General features: G+C 33.9%; 3 protein-coding genes across 5 annotated transcripts in view; 2 read left to right on the plus strand and 1 right to left on the minus strand.

Moving 5' to 3' along the window:
• The window catches only part of LOC125861830 (uncharacterized protein C119.09c-like), a 436,566-nt gene that overhangs the window by 132,042 nt on the left and 284,924 nt on the right, over window positions 1–19,600 (minus strand). The window lies entirely within an intron of this gene.
• Window positions 649–9,367, plus strand: LOC125861817 (vacuolar cation/proton exchanger 2-like). 2 transcript variants are annotated; one of them, XM_049541693.1, is made up of 12 exons: window positions 649–883; window positions 1,138–1,442; window positions 1,550–1,617; window positions 1,707–1,735; window positions 2,449–2,645; window positions 2,810–3,022; window positions 3,287–3,421; window positions 3,708–3,824; window positions 3,897–3,950; window positions 4,489–4,605; window positions 4,766–4,859; window positions 8,803–9,367. In XM_049541693.1, the coding sequence occupies exons 2-12, from the start codon at window positions 1,173–1,175 to the stop codon at window positions 8,811–8,813; spliced, it is 1,305 nt and encodes a 434-aa protein (XP_049397650.1). In that variant the 5' UTR covers window positions 649–883; window positions 1,138–1,172; the 3' UTR covers window positions 8,814–9,367. The 2 variants fall into 2 exon arrangements, with proteins under 2 accessions (XP_049397650.1, XP_049397652.1); XM_049541695.1 differs by lacking the exon at window positions 649–883 and adding an exon at window positions 1,018–1,060.
• On the plus strand, window positions 12,814–19,591 carry LOC125861814 (uncharacterized protein C630.12). Its single transcript, XM_049541690.1, has 13 exons — window positions 12,814–13,163; window positions 14,217–14,276; window positions 14,382–14,560; window positions 14,833–14,968; window positions 16,592–16,688; window positions 17,252–17,311; window positions 17,406–17,506; window positions 17,849–17,883; window positions 17,981–18,038; window positions 18,236–18,310; window positions 18,380–18,537; window positions 18,627–18,887; window positions 19,264–19,591. The coding sequence occupies exons 1-13, from the start codon at window positions 13,038–13,040 to the stop codon at window positions 19,502–19,504; spliced, it is 1,587 nt and encodes a 528-aa protein (XP_049397647.1). The 5' UTR covers window positions 12,814–13,037; the 3' UTR covers window positions 19,505–19,591.

A 19,600-nucleotide genomic window follows, 5' to 3' on the forward strand; every position in this document is an offset into this window, starting at 1 on the left:
CCTTTGCGTGGAATGTGAAATTCTGAGATTGCCTTGGAAAATAAGATATGAGAGGAAATAGACCTCTATGATCAAGTTGGCAACTTGAAGCGAGTAAAATAAAAGAATTATGCGTTTACCAACCCACCCCAAACAAAAAAAGGGAAGAAGAAATTACTGATTTTAAGTCAATTCTACTTTTTTGTGGCTATAAAAGAAAGAAATTCCCCTATTGACTTTGACGTTTAAGAAAGTAATACTAATACTTTTTGAATCTTGTGTTATTATCTATGTTAAATGTATTAAAATGTCGTAAAAAATTTAATTTAAATAAATTGAACGGAAATAAATTGACATGGAGAACGTATATATATTATAGAGTAATTTCAAGGTTAATATATATATATATATTATAGAGTATACTACTCCGTCCATTTCAAGAATGACACATTTTAAAATACTCATTTTATCCCTAATAAAATAAATTAGGGGTCACACAAACCTGTATGATTTATTTTAGATCACACGTTTCAAATTTTTTTATTTCTTTTACAAATTTCGTGCAAAATTTAAACTAACTCATATAAGTTGAAACGCAGGAATACAATATCAGTACCTATCTTATCGTCTTTTACTTAAATTGGAAAAATATAAATTTATAACTACAAATCTTTAAAAAAAAATTAGAATGAAATTAGGCGCTTCTTCGTAGAACCTTCTTCTTCCTCCCTGTCGCCGGCCTGTTAACGCTTCACGGACGGATTTTTCTATGTATTTATCTCTCTACTATTATACACTACACACACTATCTCTATACATATTTTTCTCCTAATTTATGTAATCTACTCAGCTTTGCTGTTCAAATCAGTACACGATTCGATTCGCCGATAGATTGTTTTATCTGGTAAATACAATTAACTGCAATTTTCCTTATGTATGTGTTTTTCTTGGTGTTTTTCTCACATTTTGTGAGAAATTTGATCTGGGTTTCTTATATTTTTTGTTTTTTTGTTTTGCTCAATTAGCCCNCCCCCCCCCCCCCCCCCTATGTGTCTGAGCATCTTACATTTGATTCATTGAGGTAATGTTAGTGAAATTATCAACTAATTTTTAGTTATGGGTTTACTGAAATTTAACCCAAGTTGTGATTTTTTTCAGCTGTATACAGTTGGCTCTTTTTTTGAAGTGTTGAGATGGGATCTGTAGGGGATAAGTTAGACATTGAATCTGATGAGGAGATCCCCTTTAGTTCATCTCATGCTACAAATAAGACAGAGAGTTTGCATTTTGAGTCAGCTCATATGGCGTCGCCTAGAAGTTTTTACTCGTCGAGAGTCTTGAGGAAGATGCATCAGATCAGCTATTTTAGGAGTATATACATTGTGATACTTAAAGCAAAGATCAATGTTTTGCTTCCTTTTGGACCATTGGCGATACTGCTACACTATCTTACGAAAAAACATGTAAAAAGTCTCAAGCTTTTGCTATTTACCTCAATTGAATTTATCTCTCTCTTATTTTTTGAACTTTATTTATTGGACTTTTCTTTGGATTCATCTTGATATTTCAGGAGTGGGTGTTTTTCTTCAGTTTGGTGGGCATTACACCCTTAGCTGAGCGTTTGGGTTATGTGACTGAGTATGCTTATGCTCTTCAAGTTATTCAGTTCTCCTCTGCTACTATGTTATTTTACATGCTCATTGACTTCTTTGATTGTCATGACACAGGCAGCTTGCATTCTATACAGGGCCTACAGGTAGCTATTATCTTTTGGTACTTTTGCCATTTTCTTGATCTTTGTTTCTATTATTGAGGAACTTTTCACCGTTGGGATTACTTATGGAGAGTATTAAGTTGAGGCACCCAAGAGTATGACATTGTGGTCAATAAATTGGGTTGAGAACCATGAGGTCTTTGAGTTTCAAATCCTGGTAGAGACAAAACACTAGATGATTTCTTTCCATCTTACAAACTTTAGTGAACAGTCAACAGAGTTGCTCCATACCAGTGTGGGTGGGAGGTAGTAGGTACCCATGAAATTAGTTGATGTGTAAGCAAGTTGTCCGGACACCATGATTATAAAAGAAGAAGAAGAATTAAGTTTTGCTTGCTTAATCTTAGTGTTTAAGTTGAATGCGAATTCAGAATAATGTGAAAATGTGAGTTAAATTTTGTTCTCACAGTGAAATTGAGTCATCAGGAAATTGAAACCCCTTGAAGTAATTTTTTGGATATTATCCTCCTTGACTTGAGTCACTAGATAGGATTTTCTTGTTCTCTATTTAAATGGTTTTATGGTTTTTCTGTACTTCTGTTGTTCTCATTGCCCTTTGCTGGAAGTATTTTAACATTTGCATTTACTCAAAGAGCTACTTTTCTTGTTGATCTTGTGTGAGACATAATTCCCCCTCCCCCCCACTACACTTCTTTTGATTATCAGAATGACTTTTCCTTATTTTTGATGTATAGTTGGGGGCCTTCTAAATGCTACATTTGGCAATGCGACTGAAATGATAATCTCATTATATGCATTGAATAATGGGATGATGAGGGTTGTTAAACAATCCTTACTGGGTTCCATTTTATCAAATATGCTCTTGGTGCTTGGATGTGCCTTCTTCTGTGGTGGGATTGCTCATCACCAGAAAGTCCAGGTTTTCAATAAGGTCATTATCTTCTGATCAATCATGTCCTCACCAAATGTGCAATGAAGTTAGCACTTTTGTCTTTTGTGAATGTTGATACTTCAGTGGAATTTTGTATTATCTCAGCACCAATGTGCTCTCTCTAATGTTATATGCTAATGCTAATGAAAATCTTTAAATTGCAGGCAACTGCCCTCGTGAACTCAGGATTGTTATTGATGGCAGTCATGGGCTTATTATTTCCCGCTGTACTTCATTTCACCCACACAGAAGTGCATTTTGGGAAGTCAGAGCTGGCTCTTTCAAGATTTAGCAGTTGCATAATGCTGGTGGCATATGCAAGTTACCTATTTTTTCAGCTCAAGAGTCAACCAAATCTATATAGCTCAAACGATGAGGTAAATTGCTGATAATCTTGGAATAGGTTGATAGTTTATTTCCTCTATTATTCAGCTTGTATTTCTCCGAGGTCGTCTGCAGCAATCGGCATTGACATTGTATGTCCTATCTAGTAATCGGATGCCTGTTATGAAGGATATAGGTTTGCAGCAGATTTCAGTTTTTTCAGATAAACTTGTACCATGATATGTGATTTTCATTCCAACTTATGTTACTGCAGGATGTATTAGTTTGTTTCTAATTATTCTCTGATATCTGAACAGGATAGAGAGAATAATGCTGAAAATTCTGATGAAGAAGAGGCTCCCGAGATAACACAATGGGAAGCTATAGGGTGGCTTGCTATTTTGACAGTATGGATATCTGTGCTATCTGGGTATCTTGTTGATGCCATAGAGGTAACCTTTCCTTTCCTTTTGATTTATTAAATTTTTTGGCCCATGCCCTTTTTAACCAATTGGAGAGGCTAGGATTTTCTTGAAGTTGAATGCTAATATTCATGTGCTAACCTACAGAAGTTTTACCTTGAGATATTAATTATTACGTGTCATAGTTTTCCTTCACCTTATCTTTTCTCCTCTTTTGGTAATTAATTATCAAAAACTATATAAATTTCGTTTAAGTTTTTTTGTTTTTTTGTATGTTCTTCATCCTAATTTGTTCCTGTTGCTAATATGATTTCAGGGAGCATCCGACTCAATGAACATGCCTGTGTCCTTTATTAGTGTCATCTTGCTTCCACTTGTAGGAAACGCTGCAGAACATGCAAGTGCAATCATGTTCGCAATGAAAGATAAGCTTGTGAGTTCTTGAAAAACCATATTCACTATCTCATTTTCCCAGAATAGGTTACTCAAGGAGTACTGTTTGCAGGACATTACACTTGGAGTTGCGATTGGGTCCTCTACTCAGATATCAATGTTTGTGGTAAGGTCTTATAATTTGATGCATTAATCATCTGAACTAGCTTATAAAAATTAGCCGATAACAAAGAAAATTAGTTCTTATTTTTTATTTAAATTCATGCAAGCCGTCCTAAGAACATACTGGATTTTTGTTTGTTTAATTTGTCCTTTTTGGTTGGTTTGTATTGGTGTAGTTAATTTGTAATTATCTAAAATTTATAATGGAGCTTGGTGGTCCATTTAACAAAAAATAAAAAATAGAGCTTGGTGTTCCATGTGGAAGGAAAGAAATGGGAGGTGTTTGAAGAAAAAGAAAGCTCTATTCAGAAGATCAAGAATTTTATTTTATTTTTGGTGTAAGCAGAATTGTTATAGTGAGCCATGGAATTGATAGATCTGATAGGTTCCCTCTAAGGAGAGAAGGGACATACTTGTGATATTAATCTGTAAATACTTTTGTTTGCACCTTCTGGGTGCTATTTAAGTGTTTATTAAAAGATTATGATAGAGCTTATAAATCAAGTTGCTTATTCGTAGATCTCATGCTTTTGATGATGCAGATTCCATTTTGTGTTGTTGTTGGTTGGTTCATGGGTAAACCAATGGACTTGAACTTCCAATTGTTTGAGACTGCTACACTCTTTATCACAGTGCTAGTTGTGGCATTTATGCTGCAGGTTCGTCTTCTAACTTACATCCTTCTGGCACATCTCCTCCTCCCCTGCAAATCAGACAATTGAATAAAATAGATGATGTTGTTCAGTCTACTCCCTACCCTAGACTACTCAGCCACGAAAGGCTTGCTACTAACTATAATTGTTGCTTTACACGATGCAGGAAGGAACATCAAACTATTTTAAGGGGTTGATGCTTATCCTATGCTATCTTATTGTTGCAGCAAGTTTCTTTGTACATGTTGATCCATCCAAAGGTTAGTAGGATTCTTTCCCTCTATAGTCTGAGTATTTGTTTTCAATTTTAAATACGACAGTAATTTTGTTTAAGTACACTAAGTTGGTGATAATTTGCAGAAACTGAAGACACTGACATAAACCAATGTCCAAAAAAATTAAATTCTGCTAACTACATAATGCAATATGATGTTCTGCACTACATTCAATCTCCATAATTTTGATCTCTTCATGGTCTGTGTCTTTTCTCGTCTGAATCTGCTCCCCAAGTGCTCTCTTGCCACCGTTGAACACAACCCTATCCAACAAAAGTTTCACCCATTAACTGTAATATGTACGTAACCACCTCCAACTGGTCTCTATGTTTTTATCTTTCTTGAACTTGGTTAGTATCAACTTCAAAGATTAGTTCACAAATTTTGCTCCATTCTTCCTACTGTGACTATTCCTTATTTCTCCTTTATAGCTTATGGCAGATGTCAGTTTCAGCAATTCCAATTTATTCCATTTTCTAATTTCTTGATCAATATCAATAGTTTTATTCTGTTATCTATCTCTCCTCTCCTTCCAATATTTTTCTGTTCTGGTTAATAGAAATGATATTTCAGTTTAGTGACCAGCACTGAAATACCTAAAATATTTAACAGATTTGTAAGCCTGTGATGAACACATACAGACCTGTTCATCACTGTTTGTTCCATGCCTTAGCCTATCATTAATCTTCATGTCTTTAGTTTGCTACTACATTTTTTGAATGCTTTGAGAAGCTTCATACTTCATTATCATCATCATTTTGATACGAAGGAGACAGCCCGACTCTAAGGGGAAGCAAATGAAGCAGGTGCTTTAGGTCCCCAAATTTGGGGGGACCTTCTTAGCAATAATAGGCTTATAATTTTCCTTTAAAAAATATGTTTGAGTGCTATTTGTAAAAAAAGTAAACCTTTTCATTAAAGGAAAGATTTTTTCTAGATCGGAAATCAAGTAATATTTGACTTGCTTAAAAATGGGAAGTATCTCCGAATTGGAATTGATTTGACGAGTGAAATCATTATTCCACTTTTTCAAAATACTTCTATCAATGCTTGAAACAGGAACTCTGTATTCTTTAACTATATTTTCCTAAAGAATGATAAAATATCAGAATCTTAATGCCTTGAATAAGTTAAAATAATGAACTCTTGGAAATAGAGTAAGAAAAATACATAAAAAAGAAAGCATGTAATCTGATGAGAAAGGAGAAAATAAAGATTGTGACTTGTACAAAGGAAGAAAGTTACACGTTCCAATGAGAAAAAGTGGAATAATGATATCAGTTGTCCAATCGAATTCCAATTCATACATTAGGGGAGCTATTCACACTTCCCATTTTAAGCAAGTCAAACGTTAACTTTATCCCAACCCGAACAAATTTTCCTTTTATATAAAAAAGTTTACTTACAAATAGTACTCAATATCCCNCCCCCCCCCCCCCCCCCCCAAGAAAACCTATATGCCTATTATTGCTAAAGAAAATACTCATCCTCTCCCAAATTTGGGGGCCTAAAACAACTGCCTTATTTGATTCCCCTTAGTACTGGCCCAAGGACCAATTAGAATTACCGACATGGGTTTTCGAAGAATACATTAAAGATGGTTAGTTTATTCCAAAGATTTGGATTGTGTTTTGTTTATGCTACAAATTGTTTTACACAGTTCCTATTTCTAGGAACAATAAACCGGCCAGTGAGTGTGATAAAGATGGGAGAAATCTTAACATTAAGCTTAAAACTCATTAAACAATCATAACAACATACCCAATGAAATCCCACAAATGGAGTCTGGGGAGGGTATAGTTTTTGTTGTTTAAAATTCATTAAACAACAATGACTATATTGTTGACTTCTTGTATGAGTGCATGAATTGATTTAGAAATGAGATTGCACAATTAAAAAAACAGAAGATGCTCAAGAACAAATTAATAGAGATAGAGAGCATTCAGAAAATGTAATTACACCAATATATCCTGTGTAATCTCACAAGTGGTGTATGGGGAGGGTAGTGTGTATACAAACCTTAACCCTACCTTGCGAAGGTAGATAGACAGTTTTCGATAGACCCCTAACTTAAGTAAAGCATTTCTAAACTATGTAAAAGGAAAAGTAGTGGAGAGGGCATGATAAAAATACTGGAGAAAAGAACAATAGCAACAACAAATAATACGATAATCGAAACAAAGGGAAACATGTAATACTAAAATTTTAAGAATAAGCTCATATGAGAGCAATAATAATAATATTGACAAGGAGAACTAAACAATGCTCAAGTTGCGTTGTGCCATGTCTTGTCTAATCACTTCTCCCAATACTTCTTCGATCTACTTCTACCTCTCCTTAGACCCACAATGGCCAACCTCTCACACTTCCTCACTGTGACATTTGTGCATATCCTCTTCACATGTGAACCATCTTAGTCTCGCTTCTCTCATCTTGTCCACCATGGAGGCCACAACCACCTTGTCTCGAATTTCTTCATTCCTAATCCTCCCACTCTTAGTATGTCCACTCATCTGTCTCATTCTCATTTTCGCTACTTTTATCTTTTGAACACGTGAGTTCTTGATCAGCAATACTCTCCGACCCTTGCAACATAAATGGTATAACAACTACTTTATAAAACTTACCTTTAAGCCTTGGTGACACATTCTCATCACATGAGATACATGATGCAAGCCTCCATCTCATCCACCTGTTCCAATACGTTGTGTAACATCATCATCAATCTCCTATTTTCTTGGATTATTGACCTAAGATACTTCAAATTTCCACCCTTCGGGGTGGCCCAGTGGTTTGGGCTTGGGACTTCCATGTTGGAAGTCTCAAGTTTGAAACCCCTTGCCAGCGAAAGCAAGGGGTTTGCCTTCTGGGTCGAGCTCGTCGCACCGGGCTTGCCTAGTGTGGACTATCTCTCCTATGTGGTTTGCAAGCTATTGCATAGGAGCGGGGTTTTACCGGGTTTCCCTTGTCATCAAAAAAAAAAAAAAGAAACTTCAAACTTCCTTTGTTGGAGATGACTTGTGTATCGATCTTAACTTCCACATCTGCCTCTTAAGTCATGCCACTGAACTTGCACTCAAGTACTCCGTGTTAGTCTACTCAACTTGAACCCTTTAGACTCTAGGGTCTGTCTTCAAACTTTTAGATTATCATTAATCTGTCGCGTGTCTTGTTACTCAATACTATGTCATCTGCAAATTTCATACACCATGACACTTCCCTTTGGATATGTCGTGTCAATTCATCAATCACCAAGGAAAATAATTCAAAAAATGTGTTGTCAAGAATTATTTCCTTCATAATAACTCCTGGAAAACAAAATTAATTTGGTTTTTAGTATTATTGAATGACTGCAGAATTCTATCCAGTCATGCATGAACATGTTTGGCGAATTACACATGATGAAACTGATGATCAATCTTGAACAAAATATACAAAATCATAATTTTGTTGGCGAGTGAATGAACTCCTCGTAAACTTGTTAAATATGTATATCTATTCATTTTGATACTCATGCCTAGTATGCATATACAAAATGATAACATAATCATTCTCTACGAATATACAAAAGTTGTTATGCATGTTGATGTTGTCATCTTGTTAAGAGTTTTTTTTTCCTTTTAGTTCAAGACCTCTCATTAAATTTTGGCTTTTAGGCTACTAATTGTACCCTTTTTGTTAGAGTAGCAAAACTACCAGGTCTCGACAATAAATTCCATCAAGCCCTCTTCTACTAGCTGCATATATAGGCTTTCATTAGAGCTTTCAATTACTAACTGCTTATTTGGATACACTGCTACATTGAACGTCATGATAAATTAAATATCCTGATTGTTCCCTCACTACCTCCTCCCCAAATCAAAAGTAAAAAACTCAAGTTTCCAAATCACAATTGGCTATTAACCTTTCTTGGCATGGCACGGTGCAGAAGGGGAATAAGTATGCTCAGGGTGGTGATACTCGTGCCTCGGAAAATGAACTCCTCGACTACTGGCGATGAATCAAAAGTGACGAGTCTAACAAGCTGCACTCAGCCCAAGTGTTGGCTAAATCTAGAGTGAATGATGTGGTGGTAAAGTGGTAGATGGGTTCTTATAGATGGAACACTCAAGACGGTTGGTGAACCATTGACTTCTTCTTCAACGTTTATCCATGTTGTATAATTTTCTTTAGCAAACAAACAAATTTAAATTCTTCCCTGCAGTATATTGAAGCTGATTTTATAGTCTTCCACTTGGAGATAATTTGTAAAAGGATGGAGGCCATAATACTAGCTTCCTTTTCTTTTGCTTTCGGAATACCATTCAAAATGTAACTATTGACCCCAACTTGCTTTTGGGGCTGAGGCGTAGTTATAGTTGTTAAGTTGTTGTAGCTTATTCCTATATTTCCATAGTGGTGATCGATCCTCAAATTGGGATCGAGGTGTAATTGTTATGATGTGTCCTTAAAAAGAAGAAATTCTTACACAATGTTGATGTACTGGATTATTCAGTTTTGTGCATAGTACTGTTTTTCCTGCGTGGATTTGTGCTTCTGGGGAAAGACGAGACGTTGGTTATAACGTTTACTTGTTGGTTATTGTGTGTGACATTGTATTTTGCTAAAACGTTTACTTAGTTCTTTTGGTACAATGTCATTTTACATCTTTTGAAAATAATTTTTGGAATCATTTTTCGACATTTTGGTGAAGGAAAGGGACATGAGGATGGTGTTTATTGATGTATATTAAAGACAGACAACAGTTTGTATAGACTTCCATCTGGTCAACAATAAGTAAATTTTTTAGGAAAAATTACTTAAATACACAACACTTCTTTACCTATTCTCAATATTTCCCTACTCTTTTACTAAAATACAAAAATCCCTTATTTTCTCCCAATTCAACTTAACCGGATACTTTATTAGTTTAAGTATTCGCCCGTTATTAATTAAAGTATCCGCGCTGCTATATTATGCATCCGCCCGTTAATTAAGTATCCGTGCTGCTAACAACTTAATAATTTAAGTATTCGCTCGTTATTAATTAAAGTATCAGCGCTGTTATATTATGCATTCGCCCGTTAATTAAGTATCCGTGTTGCTAACAACTTAATAATTTAAGTATCTGTCCGTTATTAATTAAAGTATCCGCGCTGCTATATTAAGTATCCACACTGCTATATTATGTATCCGAAAAACACTAAAAAAAGGGATTTTTGGTAATTAATGAAAGAGTAGGGAAAATAAGTAATTTCTTTCTTATACTATGTCATTTGCCTAATTTTTACAATTTTTTAAGGTTTTGGTATATCCACTGAGAAAAGTATAAATAGGAAATTGTAAAGAAGTATATTTGAAAATTATTCATTAGATATTTATTCAGACCATTTAAGAAAAAAATACTACTTCTTACATTAATGTCTTCGAACAAAATCTATGCAAAGTATTAATTATACTTTGAAAATCTAACTATTACTTTCTTAGTTTATATTATTAATTGTTCGGTATTGACTTAACACATTTCTTAGGGAACAATAAGTAGAATGACAACTATATTACGTTTTGGATACAATAAATTCAATATTTTGTAAAATGCATTATATTGAAAAATGATTATAGTTAATAATAAGGTAAATTGAAAACTAAGTGATAAATTACTTTTTTATTTTCCAAACTAGACAAGTAATTGTGGATATCTATCTTTAGTATAGTGAATAAGTAAAAAGCTGACGAAGGAAATAAAATTTTATGTAATTTTTTAATAATTAGAATATATTTAAAAAATAAGAAATTTCTCTTGATTTATTTAAATATATAAATAAAATGAAAAATCTATTTTTTTTTAATACAAGGGACTAGTAAAAAGGAACAATAGAGTAGATAGAGTAGCTTACGATGATTTCATATCATGAGATGAGATCTCATATTCTTCAAAAATCATGATTTGAGATTTTTCAAATACAAAAATTGATCCACAAGTTCATACTATTTTGTAAAAATAACCCCACATTTATATCTACTAACAATTTATTTCATATGCAAATAAAAATTTATAATTCATATCATTACTTTTTAAACCATTTACATCTCATATATCGATTATCCTCACTAACATAGAATTTTTATTATTACTTCAAATCAATTGCTACTTTACCATTTATATTCACCAAATTTATTATTTTTTATCAAATTTATTTACCAACCAAATTGACCAACAAATGGCTCAAAGTAGGGGTGTACATGATCGGGTTGATTCGGGTTTTTTCAAATATCAAACCAAACCATCTGTGTCGGATTTTTAAATCTATAAACCAAACCAAACCAATAAAACTCGGGTTTTTCAACCTCGGATTTTTTCGAATTTTTCGGATTTTCGGATTTTCGGATTTTTTTGGGTTTTTCCGGTAAAGTATTCATACAAACATATAATTTACTTGTACTTCAAATATTTCTTTAGTCCTACCAAAATACAACTATCTAAGGTGTTTCTTAAGAAACTAACAAAAAATATGATATGAGTAATGATACTAAAATATCCAATAAAAAAATAATAATAATGAAATCGCGTAAAATAAATATTGCAAATTAACAAGTCATAATGAAAATGATCATAATTTAAAAGTACTAAATCATGCTAAAATAAGTTTAATAAGTATTAGTTACATGACTAAATATTAAAGGAAATTAAAATTAGATTATGTGTTTGAATTGTCTAAACCAATGTAAAACCAAAGAACAAATATTCAATATTATTGTCATTCTTAGTGTTGAATTGATTTTCTTTTTTGCATTAGTATTAATTTGATTTTGATTTAAGCTTTATTATAATTACCAACATCTGTGGACTATAATTTTTATTGAACCATTCAAAATTCTAAGTTCCAAATTTGAAATAATATATTAAAAGATAAAAACTATGGAAAAGCATAAGAAATATTTAAAAAGTATATCAAAGTAAATATTTTTATGTATAAAATTAAATTTTAAAATTATATATATATATATATATAATGTCAGGTTGGTTTGGTTTCGGGTTGGTTTTTTTTAGTTAAAACCAAACCAACCCAAATATAGTCGGGTTTTTTTTCAATACCAAATCAAGTCAAACCAACCACTAGTCAGATTTTTTTTTTCTCGGTTTGACTCAGTTTTCGGTTCGGTTTTGTACACCCCTAGCTCAAAGTAACAATGTTGATTCGTCTTCTTATTCATATGAACGAGAAATGTAAGTTCAACTTGAAAAAGTTGTCTAAACTATGTGGGGGACTATATTAAAGACTAGTACACCACAATTTATATATGTTTAATTTTTTTTATTGAGTTAAAGTTTGATCAATAATTCTTGTATTTTTTAAGAATATCTTTGTGATAATGTATTATGGGATTTTATAAACTTTTGTTTATTTGGTAAGATTGTATAAAGAATTGGGACAATTTAATAATTTGCAACTTATGAGATTTTTATGTTTACGAGAAAACATACCACATAAAAGGTTCAAATCGCATGTTCAAACAAAACTTCAACATCATTTCATGATTTCATATCACATGACCAAACGATTTCATCTCATGATTTCATTTCATGATTCATATCATGATTTCATATCGCATGACCAAACAATCCTTATACTAATATCTTCCTACATTATAATCAAATAATCTTTTTAAGGCAATTAAATGTGATATTTTAAAGCTACTTGTTCCCCCTCACCCCCACCCCCCACCCCACCTTTTGAAGTAACTAATTCTTAACATCTTTTAATCGTTCAGCAAAAAAAAGAAAACATCTTTTAGTTTTCTAAAAATCTATTCATTTCAAGATAAAAACTTACTAAAAGTTATTACTGCTAATATATAAAACTAGTTAAGTATACCTGCTTTACATAATTTCTGAATTTCATAATTATCCCTTAGAAGTAGACATGTTGAACAACTGCTTACTAATCATTGTACAAACGAAAAACCATGAAATAAAAAATAAAAAATAAAAAATAATTAAGAAAAATAGAAGAAATCACCATTGATGTTAAAGTGGTGCCAGCTACCTATAACTAAAAGTCTAAAAAACTCATACACCAAGTGCTAATTAAACTAACTTATTCAGGTTTGTGAGCTTTGTTTTGGGATCTACAAGAAAAAAATGGAAGTAGAGAAGGAGCAGTAATTGCTGAGTTAACAGAGATGTTGAAGTTAGCTGTTTCCTTAAGCCTTATTTGGGCATTGACTCTTCTCTATGGAGAGATGTTCTCATTTTGGGTCCCTTTTCTCTCATGTTCTTGGCCTCATCCTCCTTCTTCTTCTTCCATGGTAAAGTTCCAAACTTTGATGAAGTAGTAATTTACTTTTAACTTCATCTTTGACTTGAGCTAGATTCAAGAATCATTTTTTTTCTCTATTTATTGTTCTGTTTTGGGATGTAATGGACAGTGTTCAGCTGCAAGTGAGCTTGGATTTTGAGGGGTTGTGTGATGTTAAAGAAATAATCTTTTGGTTAAAAATGGTTCCCATTTACCATTTTTGTAAGTCTCTTGTGGGATTTGGGATTCTCATGTTAAGCAGCTTAACTCCAGATCAGGGAATATTCAGCTCACCGTTGACCAATGGAAGATGAAATTTATCCTTCCAACTGAATCTGTGAATTAGTATATAGTGTATGCAATTGTTGTCATCTTTAGATTGTACTCAGTTGAAGATATCATGGAGCTTTAGTTTGTAAAATGATGGTGGCCTTTCATTTTGTACTTGTCCAACCACTTTTTATGCTAGTTGGAGCTGTCAATTTGTGTGTTAGTTCTTGTTTATTCATTGAGAATCATAAGTGTTGGGTAATGCCACCATCGTACCTATGGGAAGGTCTACAAGGGGCTGGGGTGGCCTGGGTCGGAGTCATGGTCGAATGTGGCGCTTGATTGGTGGGCTTGGTTAAGAAATAAAGTTGATCCCTTGCTATCAACTATAACTTTTGGTATGATGGTAAGCGGCTAAGCGCTTGATCCTAACAATATTCTGTCAAAAGCTCATTCAGATTTAACAAAAGGCTAGCTTGTTTAGAAATTAAAAAGAAAATAAAAGAACTCTTTTTGGTAAGTTAACTTATAATTATATGTATAAGTGGTGGACTTTCGTATGCTAGATACTTTATTTGAGGGAACTTCTTCGGTTAATTATAGAGCAATAATTTGGTAGCTCTAGATAAGGCAATGCTTTTTCGTTAACTTTCCCCTTCATGAAGTATACTTCTTAATTATCTTGATACTAAGATGTATACATTTTAATGGCTTGTCCCCCCCATAAAGATTCAGCTTCTTTGAGCTGGTGCAAGAACTCAGGTGTATTAACCTTTGTTGTCCTTGGTTTCAGACAGATGGAGTAGATCATCAACGTGATTACGTGAAAATTGCTGTTCTGACTGATCCGCAGGTATTGCTTCTGAAAATAATGGTGGATTTACTGTGCTTATCTTTATATTATTCTGTGCTTTGACATTTTGATTTCATATTCACAACATATTTTGTATTTTGATAGCTCATGGATAGAACCTCTCTTCATCTTGCCCCGAAATCCTTTGCACTTGAAGCTGCTCAGTTCTATACAGATCTGTATATGCGCAGGGCATTCCTATCATCTATTTTACCTTCCAAACCAGATATAATTCTGTTCCTAGGTGATTATTTCGACGGTGGGCCTTTTCTTTCTGATGAAGAGTAAGTACTTGTGTATGCTTAATGTTCTATCTTAAAATTTTACTCTCCTAATAAAAAATTAAACTACTTTGTGGATGAAAATTGAAACCTAGCTCTGATTGTAATTCTCTGTATCTCAGTCGAAAACTCTACTTTTTGGACTAATTTAAGACACATTCCTATCAGTTGCTTCCTTATATAAAGTTCATAATTGAGTCTTTTTCATAAATGAAATATCTGAATGTTCTCTAGTTATTCTTCTGCTTTGGACTTCGATTTATTTAATTTGATAGATGGCAGGAATCCCTGAGTCGGTTTAAGCATATATTTGACATTGACATGCTTGAGCAAACTACAAACATAAAGCTGTACTACCTTGCTGGAAACCATGATATAGGGTATGCAGCTTTTCACTCGCGTATGCCTGAGGTGTGTTAATTATTCAGATAGAGTTGGAACATGTTATTTAACTGATATTTAATATGCTCTTTGACTTGTTCATATCTCATCTTCTTTTCATGTATCAAATTACTCATAAGCCTATGAAAAGATGGAGATTAAATCTCCTTCTAAAACATTGCATCAAACAAACGTATTATTTAGTGGATGGTTTCAAATTTCCGCGGCCTAAAAGGCCATAGTCCCTCAAAGAAGCGGTCGTGAAGGGATACCTCCGCATAGCTAGTTAGCAGGTTGAGGTCTTGTTTGCTAACGGACTTAACCAAACAAATCGCTCCACAAACTAAGAACAACCATGCACCACCACCCATAGAATCAAGAAATACTTACTATTTCTGGACCTGGTAAGTTTTACCGTGTTGAGTCAAATTAAGCCGCAATTCCTGGTGGTGCCCTTCCGTCAATTCTTTTAAGTTTCAACCTTGCGACCATAGTCCCCCCAAACCCAAAAACTTGGATTTCTCATAAGGTGCCAGTGGAATCCTAAAAGCAACAGATCCCTGACCGGCATCGCTTATGGTTGAGACTAGGAAAGTATCTGATGGTCTTCGAGCCCCCAACATTGCACAATAAGTACTAAAGAAATATTTTTTGGTGGGTTGCGGCCTGCTCGAGATCAGTTATCGCATTAGGAAACTTTTGGTTGAAAATTTAGTCATGAGCTTTGTCTTCACTCTTTCTAGTTTCCCAGATACCGGAAAACTGCTGGAATAGTGTCCATGAGTACCAGGTTTCACATTGAGAGGATCCAGAAACAACAGTATCTAATTTCAGAAAAAGTTGAATAACTAGGATAATTCAACTATTGTTCATTGAGTTGGATGATAGAGCTTAATTTTGGAGTCATGATCATCTGAGTACTAAGGCCTCATTTGGACATGATTTTAGTGATTTAAAATCAAAATTTTGTTTGGACATGCAATTTAGATTTATTAAGTTGTATTTTTCCTCATAAACATGAAAACCCCACAATTTGTGAAAACTATCACAACTTTCCCAAAATTCAAGACATTTAAAAATTTGAAATCACATTTTTGGAATTTGAAATCTACTTTTTGGAGAATTTGAGATTTGAAATTGAAGTTGAAATTTTGTGCAAATTTCTTAAACAATTTGAAATCAAAACTTGAAAATGGGGTTCCATATCCAGTGGCCAAATGCCTATTAAGTAAGTTAACTAATTTATTAATCATAACATGAAGAGTTTTCAGATTAGGTCAACTAGTGTTTGTAGTTGATGGTAAAGTGGATGTGTTTGTAGTTGCTTAAAGAAACCCATACAAGCTTCAATTTATCTGGCATCAGTGCTTTGTTTCAAGGAGCACCAAATGTCTCTATAAAACGACAATTTATGATTCTGCGCCAACCAAGTTACTGTTTGCTACAAAAGTTCAATGCTTTCAGTTATTAGAGAAAATCATGCTTCCATTTAGCTAGCTATTTTTTCATGTTACTAGCCTTATGGAATCTCTATACCGGAAACTTTAACATACAGATTTAGTGCATTCATTGCTCCGGCCTGGTCTGTGAAGCAGGACATTCTGGTTTACTCCTATTCTATTTCCGATCTTATCTGTGCACACAATAATGCAGGTTATCAAACGCTATGAGAAAGCATTTGGTGCAAGGAACTATCAGTTTACAGCTGGGAAAGTAGATTTCATCACCATCGATGCGCAAACCTTAGATGGTAATATCACAATCTACTCTTTATTTGGAGCTCTTTTTGTTGTTTCTATTAATATATATAAAAGTTTGGGGACTTCAACACTTATTGCTTAGAGATAAAATTAACTTTTCTCGTTTCAGCGTCAAAGAGTTAATGTCCATTTTTTGAATAACTATTCAAGAATATATTTGCCTGGTCTTTTTCTTTCACTTGTTTCAATCTCCCCAATTCCTTTATACCTTTTTATGTACATGTAGTGTCTAAAAATGCTAATTTATTTTGTAGTTGCTGTTTTAGAACATGTGACTACTCTTTGAGATAGAGGGTTCTAACTATAATGTAGTAGTTTTCTGTATGACACATGACCATGTGACTACTCTTTGACGATCAGAACAGATAATGTAAGTAGTAATTCATTGCTAATGAGCTGGTTCAATTCATGGTATTGTTATTTTGTAAACACCACTTCAATGATTTTGCTCTTCTTCCTATCAATTAACATGAAAAAGAGACTCTATTGATTACGGTTCAATTCATGATGTTGTTATTTTGTAAAGACTCACAGCAAAATCTCTTGTCTACAGGGCATCCCCAAAACAATGTAACCCCTGCCACATGGGAATTTGTCAAAAATGTCTCTAAGCGTATGTTCAGCCAACCACTATCCATGTATGTTGTGAGTATGTTGTGATTTGACTTGTGTGTAAGATGCTCAGATCATTTTACTGTCTTATGCAGATCTGTCTTCGAATCCAAGGGTTCTATTGACTCATATTCCATTGTATCGACCAGATCAAACTGCGTGCGGTTCATATCGCTCATCATCAATTATTAATCAGGTAAAATTTAACTTTTTCTTAAACTTGTCAAAGTTGTTTTAGTTTTTTCTATTTTATAGAGGAAAGATTCCTCCCCTGAAAGTCGCCATTCATGTACTATTCCTCTCCAGTAAAAGAGCACTTGAGTTCAAGAACCTAAACAATAGGGATTATGATCTTTAAAAGTTCTTCTTCATTTTGCTTGTTGCTATTGTGAGGAGAAAAATGTGGCTTTTCTTGTAATATGGTTAATTAATAGGTCTATCATATATTCTGTTTTGATAAACATATCTTTGGTATCATGTAGAGTCCCGAGAGAAAGAGTTTATAATGAAAAGTTACATATTTCGTCATTTATTTCAGAGAATCAACCGTGCTGCTCAGGATAATGAAATATTGTAAGCTCTTACTCTCACTTTTAGTGGCTTATTACGGATTTACCGTGTCTGTACGCATGGATGTTTATGTCAGACTTGGTCACAATTCCATTCACAGATATCAAAACTATATTACTGAGAAAGGAACAAATGACCTGCTTGACTCTATCAAACCTGTAAGTATTTCCTTCCATTTTATGATGTCCGCATGGCCCAATGATCTTCTATATATATTTTCAGTAGTAATTCTAGATACCATTGCATGTAATGTAGGCTTATCCAAAACATAGTAGCAATATAAAGGGAAGAAATTTCTACACAATATTAACTGAAATGAATGATTTTTGGGTTGCATTATTTTGAGTTTCTGTAGGCACTGATTCTTTCCGGGCATGACCATGATCAGTGTACAGTAAACCACAAATCCAAATATGGCTCCGTAAAAGAGGTATCATACCTTGTTTAACTGAAAAAGTTTGTATTGATTGGATGGTGTTTGATTGATAGTGTTGTGCAGCATACTCTAGGGACTATAAGCTGGCAGCAGGGAAATTTGTTTCCATCTTACATGCTATTATCTGCAAGTAATCTTATCTTACCGAACGGATCAATGCCAGAGGAGGCAATTTCCACCAAAGTGTGCTTTCTCCCTGTGCAGTTATACATTTATATATGGTAATTCAGTATATTGAGATGAAAACAAAACATTTGTCTTAATAAGCCGTGTTTCTTGTAATCTTAAAGTTTGTTTGTGGATGTTTCAGGTATATTTTGCTGTTTGTCATGACCCTTCTTATTGCCGTCCTTTGGCCCACGAATGGGGTGCTCTTTCCACACTATCTTGATGGATTTCTGAGGAATGTAAGAGGTCTAATTAGCTTTTCAGGAGGTGGGAAAAAACTGAAAAGTGAAGATGAGATATATGAATATGAGGAGATATGGGATGCAGAAGGATCGATGCACCTCATAAAGAAAACCTTTAACGTGTCTTCTACATGCTCTAGCGACAGTGCTTCAGTAGAACGGTAAGTCTCATCAAAGAGAACCAGTCATTGCATGAACTGCAGCGAGTAATATACAGAAATAGTACCCCTAAATTTGGCATATTTTTATAACTCTGTTATTAGCTAACTGAATTATTTTTAGTTGAATCCTCGACTAGCATCTATACTGGATTTGTACCCGTAAATCTTAAAATTTAGATCATGAAGGATCCGAGATATGCACCCTTATCAGACACTCACACTCGAGTCCGATTTGTTCAAGATAAGCAAGCATGCTATCCATGCTATCATCACTTCAGTTCAATGGTTCTCATTCTTTAGTAATCTATTGGGTGCCTCCTTGTATTTTAGACTATTTGATGCTCAAGTTACATCGATGCATTTTTCTCGAATGCAGGGGTAATGCTATCATGCGGTCAGTTGCCAGAAAACAAGAGGCAGATACCTCAAATCCCGCTGATGTGACTTTACATATAGGATCAGATGCCGCAGTAAAAGCACTGCCTCGGACAAACAAATCAAAGACAAAGATGGTAATTAGGAGATTGGTGAGGACATTGAGTATAATTACTATTGTTGCAGCTTTTAACATCCCTCTATATATGATGCTTCTTTTCAAAGATTGGATTGATAAATGATCTACTATGCAAATATGCCAGTGATGCTGGCTTCGATTAGGTACTTCCCAATTAGGATACATAGAGACGAGACGTAAAAATGAGCAGGCGTTAGCA

The sequence above is a fragment of the Solanum stenotomum genome, chromosome 4, assembly GCF_019186545.1.
Source record: "Solanum stenotomum isolate F172 chromosome 4, ASM1918654v1, whole genome shotgun sequence".
In the NCBI taxonomy this organism is placed as follows: domain Eukaryota; kingdom Viridiplantae; phylum Streptophyta; class Magnoliopsida; order Solanales; family Solanaceae; genus Solanum; species Solanum stenotomum.